This window comes from Anabrus simplex, chromosome 2, assembly GCF_040414725.1.
Source record: "Anabrus simplex isolate iqAnaSimp1 chromosome 2, ASM4041472v1, whole genome shotgun sequence".
Taxonomy (NCBI): domain Eukaryota; kingdom Metazoa; phylum Arthropoda; class Insecta; order Orthoptera; family Tettigoniidae; genus Anabrus; species Anabrus simplex.
The window spans coordinates 84,475,291-84,492,067 of record NC_090266.1 but is presented as its reverse complement, the minus strand read 5'-3'; the positions used below and the strand labels follow the sequence as shown (position 1 = coordinate 84,492,067).

General features: G+C 36.5%; 1 protein-coding gene across 1 annotated transcript in view; it reads right to left on the bottom strand.

The window, feature by feature from the left end:
* Positions 1-16,777, bottom strand: part of Stt3B (catalytic subunit 3B of the oligosaccharyltransferase complex) — a 518,075-nt gene that overhangs the window by 309,690 nt on the left and 191,608 nt on the right. Inside the window, exon 9 of the mRNA XM_067140186.2 lies at positions 12,806-12,993. Within this exon, the coding sequence (XP_066996287.1) occupies positions 12,806-12,993 (188 nt within the window). The remainder of the gene's footprint in view (positions 1-12,805; positions 12,994-16,777) is intronic.

The following is a 16,777-nucleotide window of genomic DNA, read 5'->3' as shown; positions in this document are numbered from 1 at the left end:
CTAGTCCCCAAGCCAGGGGAATTAACAGTATGACGGGGCCGATTATGTTAATTGAACCGGGGTCATCGGACCAAAGGCAAGCATTCTACCCATTTAGCCACAAAGCCGGACTTCAATTTGCTAAACCTTAGGCTACCATCTCCACTGATCAGATGCTGAGTACTGGCAGTGGTAGAGGCCAGGGCAGTAGCTTGTGAAGCAGCATTGACAACACAACAGGCTTCTCTGGTGGCTATTTGGCTGCAGCTCAAAACATTGAAGGCTTGACGTTCACTAAACCAACCATCGAAAAGGGGAAAACTAAGCCTAGTGGTAGCCCTTGTCTTGATCCCAGCATACGCCACTGATACTCTTCCATTTTTCATTAAAATTTGTATGAGCGCCAATTATGCTTGCCATCATGTTATCCTTAGCTGACTTCTTTGCTAGATTCAATTTCCTAGCAAGTTCCTTTAATTTCTCCTCACTTCCACAGCTATTTCTCCATATTTCTTTCCAACCTGTACCTCCTCCTTAGTTTTACTTCTCTGTTATAATATAGTGGATCTGTACCATTACTTACCATCTTTAAAGGTACAAACCTATTCTCACATTCCTCAACAAATTGCTTTAAACCCACCCCAGAGTCTCTTTACATTTTTATTTACCATTTTCCAGCGATCATAGTTACTTTTTAAAAACTCCCACATGCCTGTTTTATCAGCCATATGGTACTGCTTTAATAGTCCTAATTTCAATATCTTCCTTTCTTTCACATTTATTTTTAACTACCACAATAACAGCTTTGTGATTACTAATACCATCTATTACTTTGGTTTCTCTACAGAGCTCATCTGGTTTTACCAGCACCATATCCAGAATATTCTTCCCTCTAGTTGGTTCCATCACTTAATCAGGTGCACTTCCCAAATTAACTTATTTGCCATTTGTTGGTCATGCTTCCTGTTGTTCGCATTACCTTCCCAAATGACATTTGGTAAATTGAGATCACCCGCTACAATCACGTTCCCTTCCTTATTGTTCCTCACATAGATGATTATCTTATCAAATAATTCTGAATCAGCGTCTGCGCTACCCTTTCCTGGTCTGTACACTCCAAAGACATCAAGTTGCCTATTATCTTTAGAGATGAGCCTTACAACTACAGTTTCATGTTTGTCATCTTTAACTTTTTCGTAGCATACAAATTCTTCTTTCCCCCTCCTACCATTTCTATCCTATCTCTGCGTTACACACTCCAGTAAATTACAACAAACAATGTTTTATTATAAACCACCTATTCAGTACATTAAAATGTTATTACATTTAGAGTTTCACCGTTAATATAAAGTTATAAGCGGGACATATTTCGCTCCCTTATAGACATCATCAGCCAATCTAGAATCTCAAAGGTTTATGTTTATAACTAATGACAAAAACAATATGTACATTTTACAATCTTAAACTTATTTTACTAATATCACAGAAGGTAGAATCATTGGTAGCGTGCCTGATTAACTAGAACTTAATAGAATAAGTTTGCTCTCAAATATTTACGAACATTTGTTATGTTCAAAGATATAAGCTTCGTTGTTTCCGTATTGAATTGAGATCACAGAGATGAGTTATGTATAAGGTTCAACCTATTCAATACCAATTACGTGTTGTATAGATGTTATTTACAACATTTATTTAACATGGAACCGATTTTGACATTTAAATGTTATCATCAGTCAGAAACAAATCACAAACAAATGAGCAAGGACACAATAATTAAAACTGGCGTAGTGACACATTGAAATATGTACATTCCAACATTAAGGGCCGGTTGCATAAAAATCGCTAACTGTAGTTCAGTTTTGATCGAAAATCGGAAATGAACTTCGTTCTTTCCTCTGTGTGAGTTGTATAACACTTATCTGAGATCACTGAACCAAGTTCAGTTTTGATCTAAGGTCGACGAAACAGAGTTGACAACATCGCTAAACAAGAGAGAGAATTGCGATTGTATCGAATCGAGTTGTATCGAACATGCGATTCAGATAGAAACGATCTATAATTCTCGACACCATTCGACATTCATTTGTCTGCGATACGTAAACAAAACCGCAAAATGGAGAAGAAAGATGAGTAACAAGAAGACGCGTACTGCAAATTTTAAGAAAGAGGAAAAAGATATTTCCTTCCTACTTCACCCTCCTCAGCAGGCATCTTGATGAATTGAGGTTTTAGAGCTGCAATCTCTCTAGTGACTGTGTATAGTCCTACTTGCAGTTCTTTTATTTACATTGAATACATCTCCAATTACTATTTGGAAGCTTCCAGTTGCGTAAAATCTTTAGTGTGAGAAGGATCATGAACATTGGATTCAGTGCATGATTTCGTTTAGTTTGTGTCCTTAATTGTAGATGTAATCTTTGTTCTAGTTCTTGAACTACACGTTTTCCTAATCGAAACCGTATTTTAAATTGTCGATCATTTAGTTCTAACGAGGGATTCCTTCTATGTTGAAACACGCGAGGAGCTCTTTGGAGTTCAAACTCTCCATTCTCGGATGAAACGTCAGAGTAATCTGAAATCTGAAAATAGCATAACCTATAGGCCCTAAGCATAAAACAGTGGAGAACAAACAACTTGTTACTAGTAGGATTATTGTTCAAATAATTACAATTAGCATTAGGCCTACTTATCATTTTACTTTAATCAACAGTAGGCCTATTTATTATTTTTCTTTGGTATTATGTCATAGAAACCTAAACAGATTTATTTCTCACAGAAATAATAATTATATTCCTTCTGCTGAACTTAGTTCAACCAGGTTAATCTGAGAAAATTCACCAGTCAGATTTGATCTTACATCAAGAAGACATGATCTTGGATTAATGTTTATACAACCAAAATTCTAAGTTCAGCTTGACTGGAGATCAGTTTCGGGTGGTTGAACTCAGATTAACTTTTATGCAACCGGCCCTAAGAGAAGGTTTTGAAATGTTATCACATCACAAAAGTCTTTATATGCCCATTCATACCTTATGTTAATACTGGCGTAGTGACACATTGAGATATGTACAACGTTTTCTTACTAATCAAGGATTAATACAAGGTTCTGACATATTATCAGAGTATAAAAGTCTTTAACTGCCTATTTACACCGTGTGTTAAACAAACCGTCAAACAAATGAGCAATGGCATAATAATTAAAACTGGTGTAGTGACACATTGAAGTATGCACATAGTTTTTTACTATTCAAAAATCAAAAGGTTTTCTTGATGTTATCAAAGCATAAGTCTTTATACGTCCATTCACATCTTGTGTTAATAAAATAACAATAATTAGAACAGGCGTAGTGACTACTGAGATATGTACATGGTTTTCTTACCAATCAAAGTTAATTGAAGGTTCTGACATATTTTCGAAGCCGAAAGTCATTAAAACGCCTATATACACCATGTGTCAAATACAACGTCAAGAACTTATTGGAATCACTTGGTGTACAGCTCTGGCTGGTCCGTCCACCCTATAAATAACACATTTGGTATGTCTAAAATCTTGAAGAACTTATCATTAGGTCATAGATATTTAAAGTTTAAAACATGAGATCAGGCTAAAAGTCTCTTATCCTTTGAGGATAAGAGTCTATAAATTCTAAGATTTTGCCATCTTGTTGATTGTAACATGTGACAGGTTAAACTTCAGTCTTTACGAAGTTTGAACTTTTGTTGTCATTTGACATCGGTGATGATGTTTATTGAGTATGTATTTGTCGACATCAATGACCAAAGCTTAGAAGCAATGAATTAAAATGGAGCGTAGCTAAAAGGGACGTGATTCGACGAACAATGCAGCTAACAACTTGTAGTTCAAACTTTGTAAAGACTAAAGTATAACCTGTCACATGTTACAATCAACAAGATGACAAAATCTGAGAATTTTGTAGACTCATCCTCAAAGGATAACAAACTTTTAGCCTGATCTCATGTTTTAAACTTTAAATATCTATGACCTAATCACAAGCTCTTAAGATTGAATCACAAGTCATTCTTCAAGATTTTGGACATACCCAATGTTTGTAAATATTTGAGAGCAAACTTATTCTATCATAATTTTAAACGAATGTAATTTTATCAACTTTTCCACTATTAAGTTCTAGTAAATAAGGCACACGACCAATGATCCTGCCTTCTATGATATTAGTAAAAAAAGTTTAAGATTATAAAATGAACAAATATTTTTTAAGTCATTAGTTGTAAACATAAACCAACCTTTGAGATTCTAGATTGGCTGATGATGCTCTATAAGGGAGCGAAACATGTCCTGCTTAAAACTTTATATTAATGGTGAAAATAAATGTAATAACATTTTAATGTTTTGAATAGGTGGTTTATAATAAAACATTGTTTATTGTAAGTAAACAGACTTTCAATACGGATTAAAACATGAGGTTAGCTACTTGTGACACACTCCAGTTCCACGAGAAAATTTCTGCATCCATTATCGTATCTCAGCCATGATTCAACTCCTATGTATTACAATATCTGGTAAGTATATATCTATTAAATTACTTAATTCTATTCCTATCTTTACAGTACTTCTACAGTTCAGCACTAATATTTTTATGTCATCCCTACTTGATTTCCAGTTCCCTGTTCCCTTATCACTGCTCCCTAGGCCATCCCGGTTCCCTGAATGTACCTCCTTATAAACCTTCTAAACAAATTCCCTAACTTATATGTACCACTGCAGTCTAAGTGAAGGCCATTTGAGCACAGATCCCTGTCTCCTACCCACCCATTAGGATCTAGAAATCTCACTCCCAGTTTCCTGCATACTCTCTCCTTAGTCTCATTTAAATCCCCAATCACTTTCCAGTCAGTATACCTCCTACACACTATTCCACTTATAAAAATCTCCGCTTCCTTAAACTCCAACCGTGCTGCATTTACCAGGTCCCACACATCCCCAACTATGTTGGTACTTATACCTGCTTGTCTTATGTTGTTAGTACCAACGTGAAACACCACCACCTTTTCCTTTCCCTCCTCCTCTTCTTCTTCTCCCTTCCTCAACATCTGCCTTAACCTAATTCCTGGATAATACCCTATCCTGGTACCGTTTCCTCCACACACTTTCCCGACATGTCTAACAGTGGAATCCCCCCATGACCAGAGCCTCAACCCTACCCAACTCATTTGATCCCCTCCCCTCCTGGTCAGTCCTATCTTTCCTGACAGCTGCAGAAGCTACTTCCTCCTCCCTTTTCTCCATCCCATGACCCTCTTCCACCTGTCTTTTCCTATCCACTACTCCACACTTCCCTTTCCTACCTTTTCCTTTCCTCTTACTTCCACACTTCTCAGCAACAGTTCCTTGTTCCTCATCTTCCCTCGGTTGTTCTACCGGCAGTGACTCTTACCATTTTCTCACAGACACCTGTCCTGAATTCTGATCCTGACTGGAACCCTTAGCCTGCAATCTCCTTCAACTTAAAACACTACACCACCTGTCCTCTACAATTCGCCCCTCTTTCCTTCCCATCCCTCTTTTACACCTACTGTTTCCTGTACAATGTTTGCGGGAGGCCTACCTTCCTTCCTGTCCTCTCCTCTGAGAGAATCCTAGTTATCTCCCTCAAACTCTCCAACTCCTCCCTCATACTCCTTAATGCCTGGCCACACCCACAGTTCCTACACTTGCACTCATTTATTTATTTATTTATTTATTTATTTATTTATTTATTTATTTATTTATTGGATACAGCCTATGGAGGGCCATTTTACACTAATAATAATAATAATAATAATAATAATAATAATAATAATAATAATAATAATAATAATAATAATGATAATAATAATAATAATAAGTTTAAATAAGTAAAAAGATGGTAAAGGTGTAAACAATAATATTAAATAACAATAAATTAACAATTTTAACGGTATCAATGTAACAACAATGACAACGATAACTGGCCTGTGTCGGTTACAAAAATTAGGAAGAAGAAAGATAGAGGGTTGAAGGGATGGAAGAAAATGAAAACCTGGAGAGGACCTCAAAGGAATGTTTTAATTTTTTGTTTGAAGAATGCGAAAGGTGTGAATATGTCGATATCCGGTAGTGAGTTACCAAGAGTAGGGAGACGGTGGAATATAGAGCGTTGTTGTAAGGTTAATTTTTTAAGATATTATCAAAATTTATTAGGATCAACCTATTCAATACAATAGAATTTACAAAGTTAGGACTTACATCCTAGCACCATACTACTGTTAAATATTACGACTTTTCAACAAGAAAGTTTCAATGTCATCTCAAGCGGCTACTAAGTTCCATTAACCTTCTCTTCAACATGTAAATCAAGTTGCTTCCAGCCGAATTTCACTCGAACTTTGATACGGCAACTTTAGCCATAGACCTTCTTGTTATTATGTGGTTAAGGCCTAGTTTGTCTAATTTATAAAATCATTTTAAAATTACTAGTGTAATATCATACCAACTTCAACTTTTTCTTCGCAAATATTTTAAATGAAGTTTTTAATTGTAAATTATTATTTAAGAACTCTTAACAATTTCTCACATTGTATAATTTCACTCTAATCTTATATTCTCATGTTATATTTCTTTTACCATGACAATCAGGATCCTGATTTTTATCTTTGAGTTGAGTGTAAAAAGGCTGATGATGCCCTTTTAAAGGGCGAAACATGTCCCTTCAAATTTCAGTTTAATAGGATGTAAGTCCTAACTTTGTAAATTCTATTGTATTGAATAGGTTGATCCTAATAAATTTTGATATCATCTTAAATTGAGGTACATTTCAATACGGACCAAATATGAAATTTGTAACATGTAATGTTGTAAGGTTAGGCGCGGACATGACACATGATGAGAGCGCCAGTTGTGTGTAGGGCAGGGAGGAACGTATATAGGGAAGTACGCCGGTAGAGTGTTACATTTGGTGTAGCCATTGATTATTTTGTGAAGGTAACATAGATCAGAGAACTGAAAACGGCTTCTCAGGTCAAGTATACCCAGGTAGTCCACAATGTCAGATTTAATTTTATTTAGGTGAGACATGTTTGTGATAGCAGATGAGGACCAAATAGGGGAACAAAAATCAATAATGGGGTGAACATACAAGACAAAGAATAAAGGCGTTAAGATCATTAATTTCAGGGAACCTGTAAAGAATGCCAAGGGTACGCATAGCACGGGATTTTATAAACTGAATGTGAGCAGAGAAGGTTAGTTTATAGTCTATTATAATACCTAGGTCTCTTACCTGAGAAGCCGATTGCAATGCATTTCCCTGGATGGTATATGCAGCGTTCATTCCTTGCTTTAGCAATGAACAGGAGATTGTACTGCACTTCATAACACTGGGAGAAAGATTCCATTTCTTGAACAGTCACCACACGAATTGAGAACAGTGTATAATTCATCACAGTCATCAGGCGTAGACACTTCTCTTAGGATTTTCAGGTCATCAGCGTACAGGAGGAGGGAACACCGACTATTTTGGGTCCAAAGAATTGTCATCGATATAGAGAGAGTAGGGGCCCCAGAATTCTGCCCTGAGATGATGATGTGATTGAGAACAGTAAGGTTAGTGAGGCATGATTTTCCAGGAGCGAATCTGGGTTGTTCTTCAGATAGGTGCCGCTGTGTGAAAAAGAGGAGTCGGGGTGGATTATTCTTTCAAGGACAGAGGATGGTATTGGAACGATAGATATTGGGCGGTATGATGAGATCATGTTCGTTGCTAAATTTGAAAATAGGTGTGATATCAGCTTGTTTCCAGCTGTCGGGGAAAGTACCAGTAGCCATACACAGGTTTAAAATTGTAGATAAGGGTGCAGAGAGAGATGAGAAGTATTTTTGAGGAATATAGGGCTAATATCATTGGGTCCGGTGGAGCGGTTTGTTGGGAGACTATTAAGAATACCGTATTTACTTGTGTATTAGACCCCTCGCGTATTAGATCCCCCCTGGCTTTTCGAGATGAAGAAAATGAAAAAAAGAAATCTTGCATATAAGACCACCCAACGTAATTTGTCAGAGAACAACGACGATTCCGCTTCGAAGCGGGTACAAGTCTTATTGCAGCTCTGATGGCATCGCACAAATTTGTGAATAGTTTCGTCCGTACGACCTACGCAATGAAAACGCGTCGAATCCATGCGATACATCTATGTTTCGTAGTTAAGAAATGTCCGCCTCTGTAGTGTAGGTCTACTGCAACTCTGATGACATCGCACAAATAGATGAATAGGCCTAGCTTCGTGTCCAACCCACGCATTGCAAGCATGCATCAATCATGCTATATGTCTGTGTTTTGTAGTTAATAATGTCCGCAAGCATAATGATTAGCACAATTAGTTGCTGTTTTCAGAGGTCCGACTTCGATTCCCGGTACCGTACGGCTAGAGATTTTCGAATGGCAGGACGGTTGGTATGCGGTAAAAGCGGTACATGTAACTCCCCTCCACTGGGGGTGTGTCTAAAAAGAGCTGTACCACCTCGGGATGAGGAAACGAGTTTACTTTAGTTGAGAAATATTCGTGGTGGTTGTTATTTATACAGCAGGCGAGATCATTAACAAAGTGGTCGTTTAATATCTCGTAACTCGGGCCAATATAGGTATATATTTGGAGAGAAGTAAGTTTAAAATGTGATAAAAGCTATCTAATTAAAACGATTTTTTTACTTGCCAACGTACCTAACAAATAATAATAATTTTATGTTCCCACGTACTTTAAACGATTTTTGGAGACGCCAAACAAAACACACTAGGGTACGAGTTAATAAAAAAAGAGGGAACAAATGTATGAAATTAAATATTATGATAATAAAAAGGCATAAATGCGGTATAATTTCCTGTTATTTATTTTTTCCGTCAAACTTTCGGCACCATCAGGGCGATAATATACCTAACCTAAACATTGTGGTCTGTCTTATCTCATGGACAGCTGTTTACGCAAATCCTGATGTGATAAATGTAGAGAACAAGCATGAAATGAACTTAAAAATAAGGGTCTGTGTTTCAACAGCCGCAGTTTTTTGAGTTACTATGTATCTAATGTTAAAAACTTCATATTTGGTCCATATTGAAAGGAGATTCACAGACAATAGAAGAGAGTATAAATGATCCACCTTATATCAATAAAATTATGTTGTTAATACAAAATCACAACATTTTTATTAGGGACTGGTTTCGATGTCTTTGGACATCATCCTCAGCCATAATAGGTTAAATAAACAAAGATATATATCCTACAATACAGAATATAAACCATTAATAATGAGATAATATAAAATGGGAGAAATATACAACATGATACTCAAGAATCATTCAAGAATGTTAACATTTTCATTCCTATTTTATTGTCTGACCATCAAGTTTTAACTTTTACATTTCGTAAAAATGATTGAGCATCATGTTGTATATTTCTCCCATTTTATATGATCTCATTATTAATGGTTTATATTCTGTATTGTAAGATATATATCTTTGTTCATTTAACCTGGTATGGCTGAGGATGATGTCCAAAGACATCGAAACCGGTCCCTAATAAAAATGTTGTGATTTTGTATTAACAACATAATTTGTATTGATATCATCATTATCATCCTAAACCATCTCCAGTTTCCCGGGTGTGGTATATGAGCCTCCTCCATCTCATCCTGTCCTTGTACCATTCTTCCTCCACCAACTTGTCCCAATCATGACCTCTCGGCAGTACATCGCTTTTAACTAAATCTATCCATTTCCTTCGTGGCCTTCCCACGGGTCGTCTTCCTTCTACCTTTCTGTCAGATTCCTTCCTTGCAGTTTGTTTATTGGCATCCTCTTCATGTGACCAAACCACTTCAGTCTTGATATCTGAATCTTATTGAGGAGAGAATCATCTATTCCTACTTCTTCTCTAATTTTCTCATTCCTAATCTTGTCTTTCCTAGTTTTCTGGATCATAGTGCGTAGGAATTTCATTTCAGCTGCCTGAAGTTTGGAATTATCTCTATTGGTCAGTGTTGTGGTTTCGAGACTGTATGTAAGAATTGGTGTATAATAGGACTTGTACAATGTCATTTTTGTTTTCATGGGTATTTGCTCATCCCACAGCAGGTGTCTTACCTGGTGGTAAAATTGTGTTGCCTTATTGATTCGATTGTTCACCTCGTGTTTTGCTAGGTTGTCATTTGTATTGATATAAGGTGGATCATTTATACTATCTTACTATGTATTACATTCGGAAGTACAACTCGTAATATACGCTAGTTATCAGCTGATGGTTTGGCATGCCTTCTACAGCACGGCTCTATTCGGAAGGAGTGGCTTCTGCTACATATACACCAATTGGGAATATCAGAGACCATGTGGGAATAGATTTACACTGTTTAAGATTCTATAGTCTGGAACGAAATTATTTTTAAAAGGTTCAAACAGACGGGACCTCGTATGCTCTTGGTTGCAGTGCATGGCTCTAAGAGAATGAAGCATGGCTGACGTGACTGACGAGAGGTAGCAGTAAAGATGACGTCACTTAGAATGCCGACACACCAGTATCAAGGCGGGGAAGTTGGCGGCACAAGGCGATAATTCAAATGAAAGCAGTGATCAGGTTTACTGTGTGGTAGGCCTACTGCTGAACTGACAATATTTAATTATATGATAACACGACACCCTTATCCCTTTCTTCTTTCTACGGGATTGAGTATAAAGCGAGACGAATCTTCGTAGCGAGTTTATACGGCCACATGCCCTTCCTTACGTCAACCTCGCCAGAGGAATTAATGAGATGTAACGAATCACGTGATATGAGTAACTAAAATGGACTTTTATATGTACCGTAGGCCTAAAAGTCGTATTCACCATTTATTGTCTTTCTAGGTTTAGAAATACTGCCTTCCGATGAAAATTGCCAGTATAACTTAAATACATTCTAAGTTTGTTAAATAATAGTATAGAAAGTTTACACATACAATTTATAGCTCTTTATAACCTAGAAGTCATGTGTTCGCTGCACAAATTTTGAGGTTAACGCATATTGGACCCCCCTTTACTATTTTTGGCTGTAAAAGTGGGAAAAAAGGGGTCTAATAGTGGGTAAATATGGTATTTTGAACTTTATTAGGGGTTGTTGATATTTGTGACAGTGAGCAACTGTAAACACTTTTCATCTGTGGTAGTTCTGCGATAGGTGCAGGAGGGTTAAAGGTGGAGTGAAAGTACTCATTGAATTTTTGAGACCTTTATTATTCAGTTGGGACATCATTACTATGTAGTTTAAGATTCAGTGGTATCCAGGGTGACTATCTACATGATGAAATGAGGGTACAAAATTTTTTAGGTTTTTTTTTTTTAAGGTTTCCAGTTATAGAAGTGATGTGCCGGTTTTAGTCATTCTTAAGGTGTGATTTTGAAATTTTCCTGAGCATGGCGAAGCACAGGGAGATCAGAGACGGACAAAGCAGAGAAAATGTAATGCCGTTCAGCGATGCACCACTGTAGTATTGAATCACACGACACTTCACTTGCTTCAGGGATGGTTGTAGAAACAAAAGCACAAAACGACACACTTCTATACACAAGAAAGACTAAGAAAAGAAAGTAATATGTTGGAGGTACAAAAACACAACTGTTCCCAGTTGCTGCCATCTTTACTGAATAATGAAAAGAAAAGGAAAAATAAGATAACTTATTCTGTGCAAAATAAAAATGAAAGGAAAAAAATATTGTCTAGGATAGTTCACAAAGATCACACGACAATAAGGTAATTAATATATAATATTTTTTGTAACTTCTTAATTTTGTTTTACAAGGCAGTTATTTATAACATCAAAGTCCCTTGAAATCGGGGTCTTACAAATTGACATGAATGTTTATACCTGTAATTTTTCTGTACATTTTCAGGAACTTCAATAATTATTGGACTATGAGCAAGGAGTTTCCATGGATTTAGAGGATGGGTGTACACGAGCTCGGCTGGCACTTCCCGTATGCAATATGAATTTAGATTTGTCTATTGAACTCACTGGAATGGACTGGGCGTCACAGTGCAGAACAACCAAAATAATTCAGCACGAGCCGCCACTGCCCTGATCCCGCTTTTAGTTGCCTCTTATTACTACCGTGGATGTTATTCCACCCCCCCCCCACGTATAGCGGGAGATGTGCAAGATTTGCCATGGTGTCAATGTCTTAACTTGTCCAAGCTGGTAAAGATAGCCTAAAACAGTATATTAAAGTTTGGTAATGGATGTAGATTTTTACTCGTCAAACTACTACACTGCTTTAGTAACATTAATAACTGCACTAAGATTATTCGTTAGTACCACAAAGGTTTCATAATACACAAAATATTTTCTACAATATATTGTAAATTTAAAAAAACAAGGCCTATTGAAAACATATTTTTACCAATGTTTGAAAATGAATTTAACACACTATTTATATGATTTATATTATAATAACTTAACGTATGTTTGGTGAGACATCTAGAATTTTTTCCTTCTTGTTTTACTTCCAATCTGCTTTAAAATGTGCATGAATATCTTGCCAACTCTTTGTATCATGAGCGAAATGAACTCTCATATACTATAGAGAATCGGGCCTCGGCTCTGAAGAATAGCAATTCAAAACTGCTTTAGAAGTTGAAGATGAGGTACAACACAGATATAGTTTAAAAAAGAAGAGAGCACTGAAAGATTGGGTACATTTTCTGATGCTGGAATGAAGCTTTACATAATTCATACTGATAAAACTGATCATTTTCAAAATAATAAATCGTTGTTTGTAGGACTGTATTAATTAATGCAATGTCAACTTACCCATCATGACTATAAGATGCTAATACTATGCTTGGACTAGAATAGGCATTACTTGTCACCCAAGTACAGTGAACAGCAAACATCATAAGCATCATTAAAATTGCGACAATGATGATGCTGCGGATGTTCACTCCAAGACCATCAGAATCCTTTTGCTGTTCATGCTTCATTTTACGCAATTTTCCAGCCTGTGAATCAATGGGTAAAGATAAGTCACGGAATACATTTCAGTGGAAAGTAATTCTGTGACTCCATATGCCAACAAGAAAATCTATAATACACAGAGCCATGTGTTCCTTTAGGTTTAATTTAAAATTGTTTAATAATAATAATAATAATAATAATAATAATAATGTCAGTGAATCTATAATACTTCACATATAAAGAAGAGTGTTTATCCTTAATTTATGAGTAATATATAACTCGGCTGCCAACAAGACCAACGAAAGTCAAATGTGAAACACAAAGGAAAAATTTACATACTGTTATTACTTCTTAATTATTTTGAAAGGCATACCAGTCTATAATGAAGATGTATGTATGTATGTATGTATGTATGTATGTATGTATGTATGTATGTATGTGTTTTCCATTTATTTTTAGAGATAAAGGTGTATTCGAACATTTTTGAAATTATGCCACTTTCATAACATTGCTTAACCCATTCCAGTCTGGGCCTTAATATCCCTAACAAACGTTCTGGACTAGGCATTTTTAAGGACTTTTAAAACATTATATCTCAGTACCCGTAGGAGAAATTTGAATGATTCTTTTTTTCTTTGTGCTTGTTTGAGCATCTAATTTTGAAAAACAGTGTTTGTATCATGTTAACTATCACTTGAGATTTTAAAATTGTTTATATATAACACCATGTTTTGTGAATGGAGGAAAGGTCTGACAGATGCAAGTACAGTTTTCTGAAATACTGTTATATTTACCCTATTTTGCTAATATAAAATATGCATTGCAACTACAAAACAAAAATAATACTTTTTCAATAGTAATAATTACAATAATGAAAATGGGAGCTCTTATGAAATTTTATTTTAATTGATAAATTTTGTCAAAAGTTACTCAAATGTAAAATTATTGTTCCATTTACCACAAAAGACTTCTGAGAAAGAGAAAATACAGTCTTCTAAACAAACAATTTCACTAATATGTAGGCAATCTTACGTATTCACGCAAATTTGAAATACGCGGGAACATGTGCTAGACCGTAAAACTAACTCCAATCATCATGAAATGTAAGAAGTTGTTTCGAATTCACATGTCATTTGCGTGTAAACTTATAAATATATCATAAAATATCGAAAATATCACTTTCGTCAAGCACATGTTTGCCGTGAGAAGCCATGTCTTCGAGCTCACTGAGTGACAACATCTACTGATGCATGCTGATCAAAAATATAACTTCTCTGACTTAGACATATAATACTGCCATCTGCTTAAATACTCTCGTAACTAATACAGGAAGAAACACGACGTAACCACCAGAATGCATGTATAGCTCGTTCTCGATTTTTAGTGAATTGTCAAACCTTACTAAGGGCTATACTTGCAGTGCGGCCTGAATGTAATTTCGGCCGCTGCGAGCATAGCTCGCAGTTAGACCGGAAAGAGTTAAACATCAACAGAAGTACGGTTAATTGCCATGCAGTTCTTGCAGCTTTGCAACTACCTTAGCATAACTTAGATATTGTCTGGCTCTATAGCTAAAGGGTTAGCGCGCTGGCCTTTGGTCACAGAGTCCCAGGTTCGATTCCCAGCAGGGTCGGGAATTTTAATCATCATGGGTTAATTTCGCTGGCACGGGTGCTGGGTGCATGTGTTGTCTTCATCATCACTTCATCCTCATCACAACGCGTAGGTCGCCTACGGCCGTCAAATCAAAAGACCTGCACGTGATGAGCCAAACTTGTCCTTGGATACTCCCGACACTAGAAGCCATACGCCATGTTTTCTACTTAGATATTATAGAAACAACTTGAAACACTCTCCAATATAATTTCATTTCATCTGTCAGTCATTAATCATTGCCCCAGAGGAGTGCGACAGGCTTCGGCAGCCGGCACAACTCCTTTCCTCGCTGCAAGATGGGGGCTTCATTCATTCCATCCCTGACCTGGTCACTGACTGGAAAACAGGTTGTAGGTTTTCATTCAATAATGATGACGGCTTTAACAAGTCGAATATCTATGTCTTCAGCCCCCAGTAATGTGAAATAAATGAAAATTTCTGTTATCTACAGTTTGGAAGAAGGAAAAAAAAAGCACTTATCAAGAGTACTTAATCATTAGAGACAGTCAAAATTCCTGAATAAAAATGGCTACAATTTTTAGTTAAAAAGGATGAAAATTTCTTGAGTAAACTTGAAATTTTTAAATTATATATTCAAAATTTTATGTTGGCAACAATTCTAAGATACTTAACATTATTTGACATTCAAAGATGTATGCAGACAACAGTTCTAAGTTTGTCATTGTACGGTTTTTGTTCTATATTTTAGCACACTTGAGAACTGAGGAAACAAAACAAAAAACAAAATCACAGTCAACATTAGAAGCTGCAACCCATTTAGCTTGAAGTGTTCTGTCCACAAAATCACTGATTTTCACGTAACAACAGCAAACCTTATCGCACTGAAAGTACAGGACTATTTTTAACTATGTCCTTCAGTTCAATGTATGCATGTATTGCTACATAAAGTGATAGATTTTTTTAAGTTTAGCAGCTTATCAAAGAGAGGTTTCTTACTGCTTTCAGTTTCACCAATGCTTAAATTCTGTTTGTAAAACAGTCTGATACCAGTTGAAGTTTACAAACAGGACCTCCTTGCATTAATTTGTCTAGTATAACCATCATTTGCCTTCCAGCACTCTTCATTTCAATGACAGTCTCCTCTTTGTGTTGACTTTTGAACTGACTTAAGTTCTGATTTTGCACATCACTAAAAGTACTCTCCGAAACCATTGCTAGTCGTTTCTTGAAGTTTACAGCTTAGGGTAAACTTCCCCAGCAATGGGTTTAGAGTTTGTCTCAAAATAAGTGAACATTGGCTTGAGGAGAGAAGACAGTGACTTAACAAAAATAGCATCTGTATGAACGATTTTCCGTTCATCTTCATTCAAGGTATGGATGTGCATAGAAGCAGCACTGAAAGCTTCTCCTTGGTCTGACTGAAGGAATTCAAAGAGAACTTTCCGGTTGTCTGCCAACCATTCTACTGATTCCAGCCAAGTGTTCCACCTAGTTGGAACAGGGAGAGGGAACAGACCTGTCTCTGAGCCTTTCAGCTGAAGAAAGTGCCAAAAGGAATGCCTCTTCCTTCTTGCATGAAGAAAAATTCCCTTTACTGACACCACATTCTCATTTAAAGATGGAAGACTGTTTTTGAGAACTACGCCAACCAAATTTAGTTTGTGCACCGAACATTGAACATGGACTGCACTTTCTGGCAAAAGCATAGAGAAACCCTGAAAGCATGAGATCATGTACATTTCGAAGTTACATGAAAGCTACAACATCTACGTATCTTGCAGGGCCTCTGTAATAGTGCGGCACAAATTTGACAGTTCACTTCATCGAGACAGGTCATTGCTTCTACATACTGTTGCGTGCTATAGGGTTTGACAGTGGCCAAAAGTATTACAAAAACAGCTCTACCTAACTTGTCAGCTGTTTCATCAGACAACATTGCCAACCTTTTGTCCTTCAAAGCTACTCTTGTCGCTTTCTTCCTCCTCATTGCAAGGGAGGGCAGATATTCTCTTCTTGGAATGCTGCTTCCAGTAAGGTCTCCTCCACTAACCATGTTTTATTTTATCCGTGCTTTAAATGCTGGGTGGTCGACTTTTCCCAGAGGAATATTAGTGGAAACCCACTTATGCTTCCTAGAAATCAAGATACCAAACATAAAGTAAAGTAAAATAACTTTAAATGCACTGCAAATATTGCTAACTCAAAATAAAA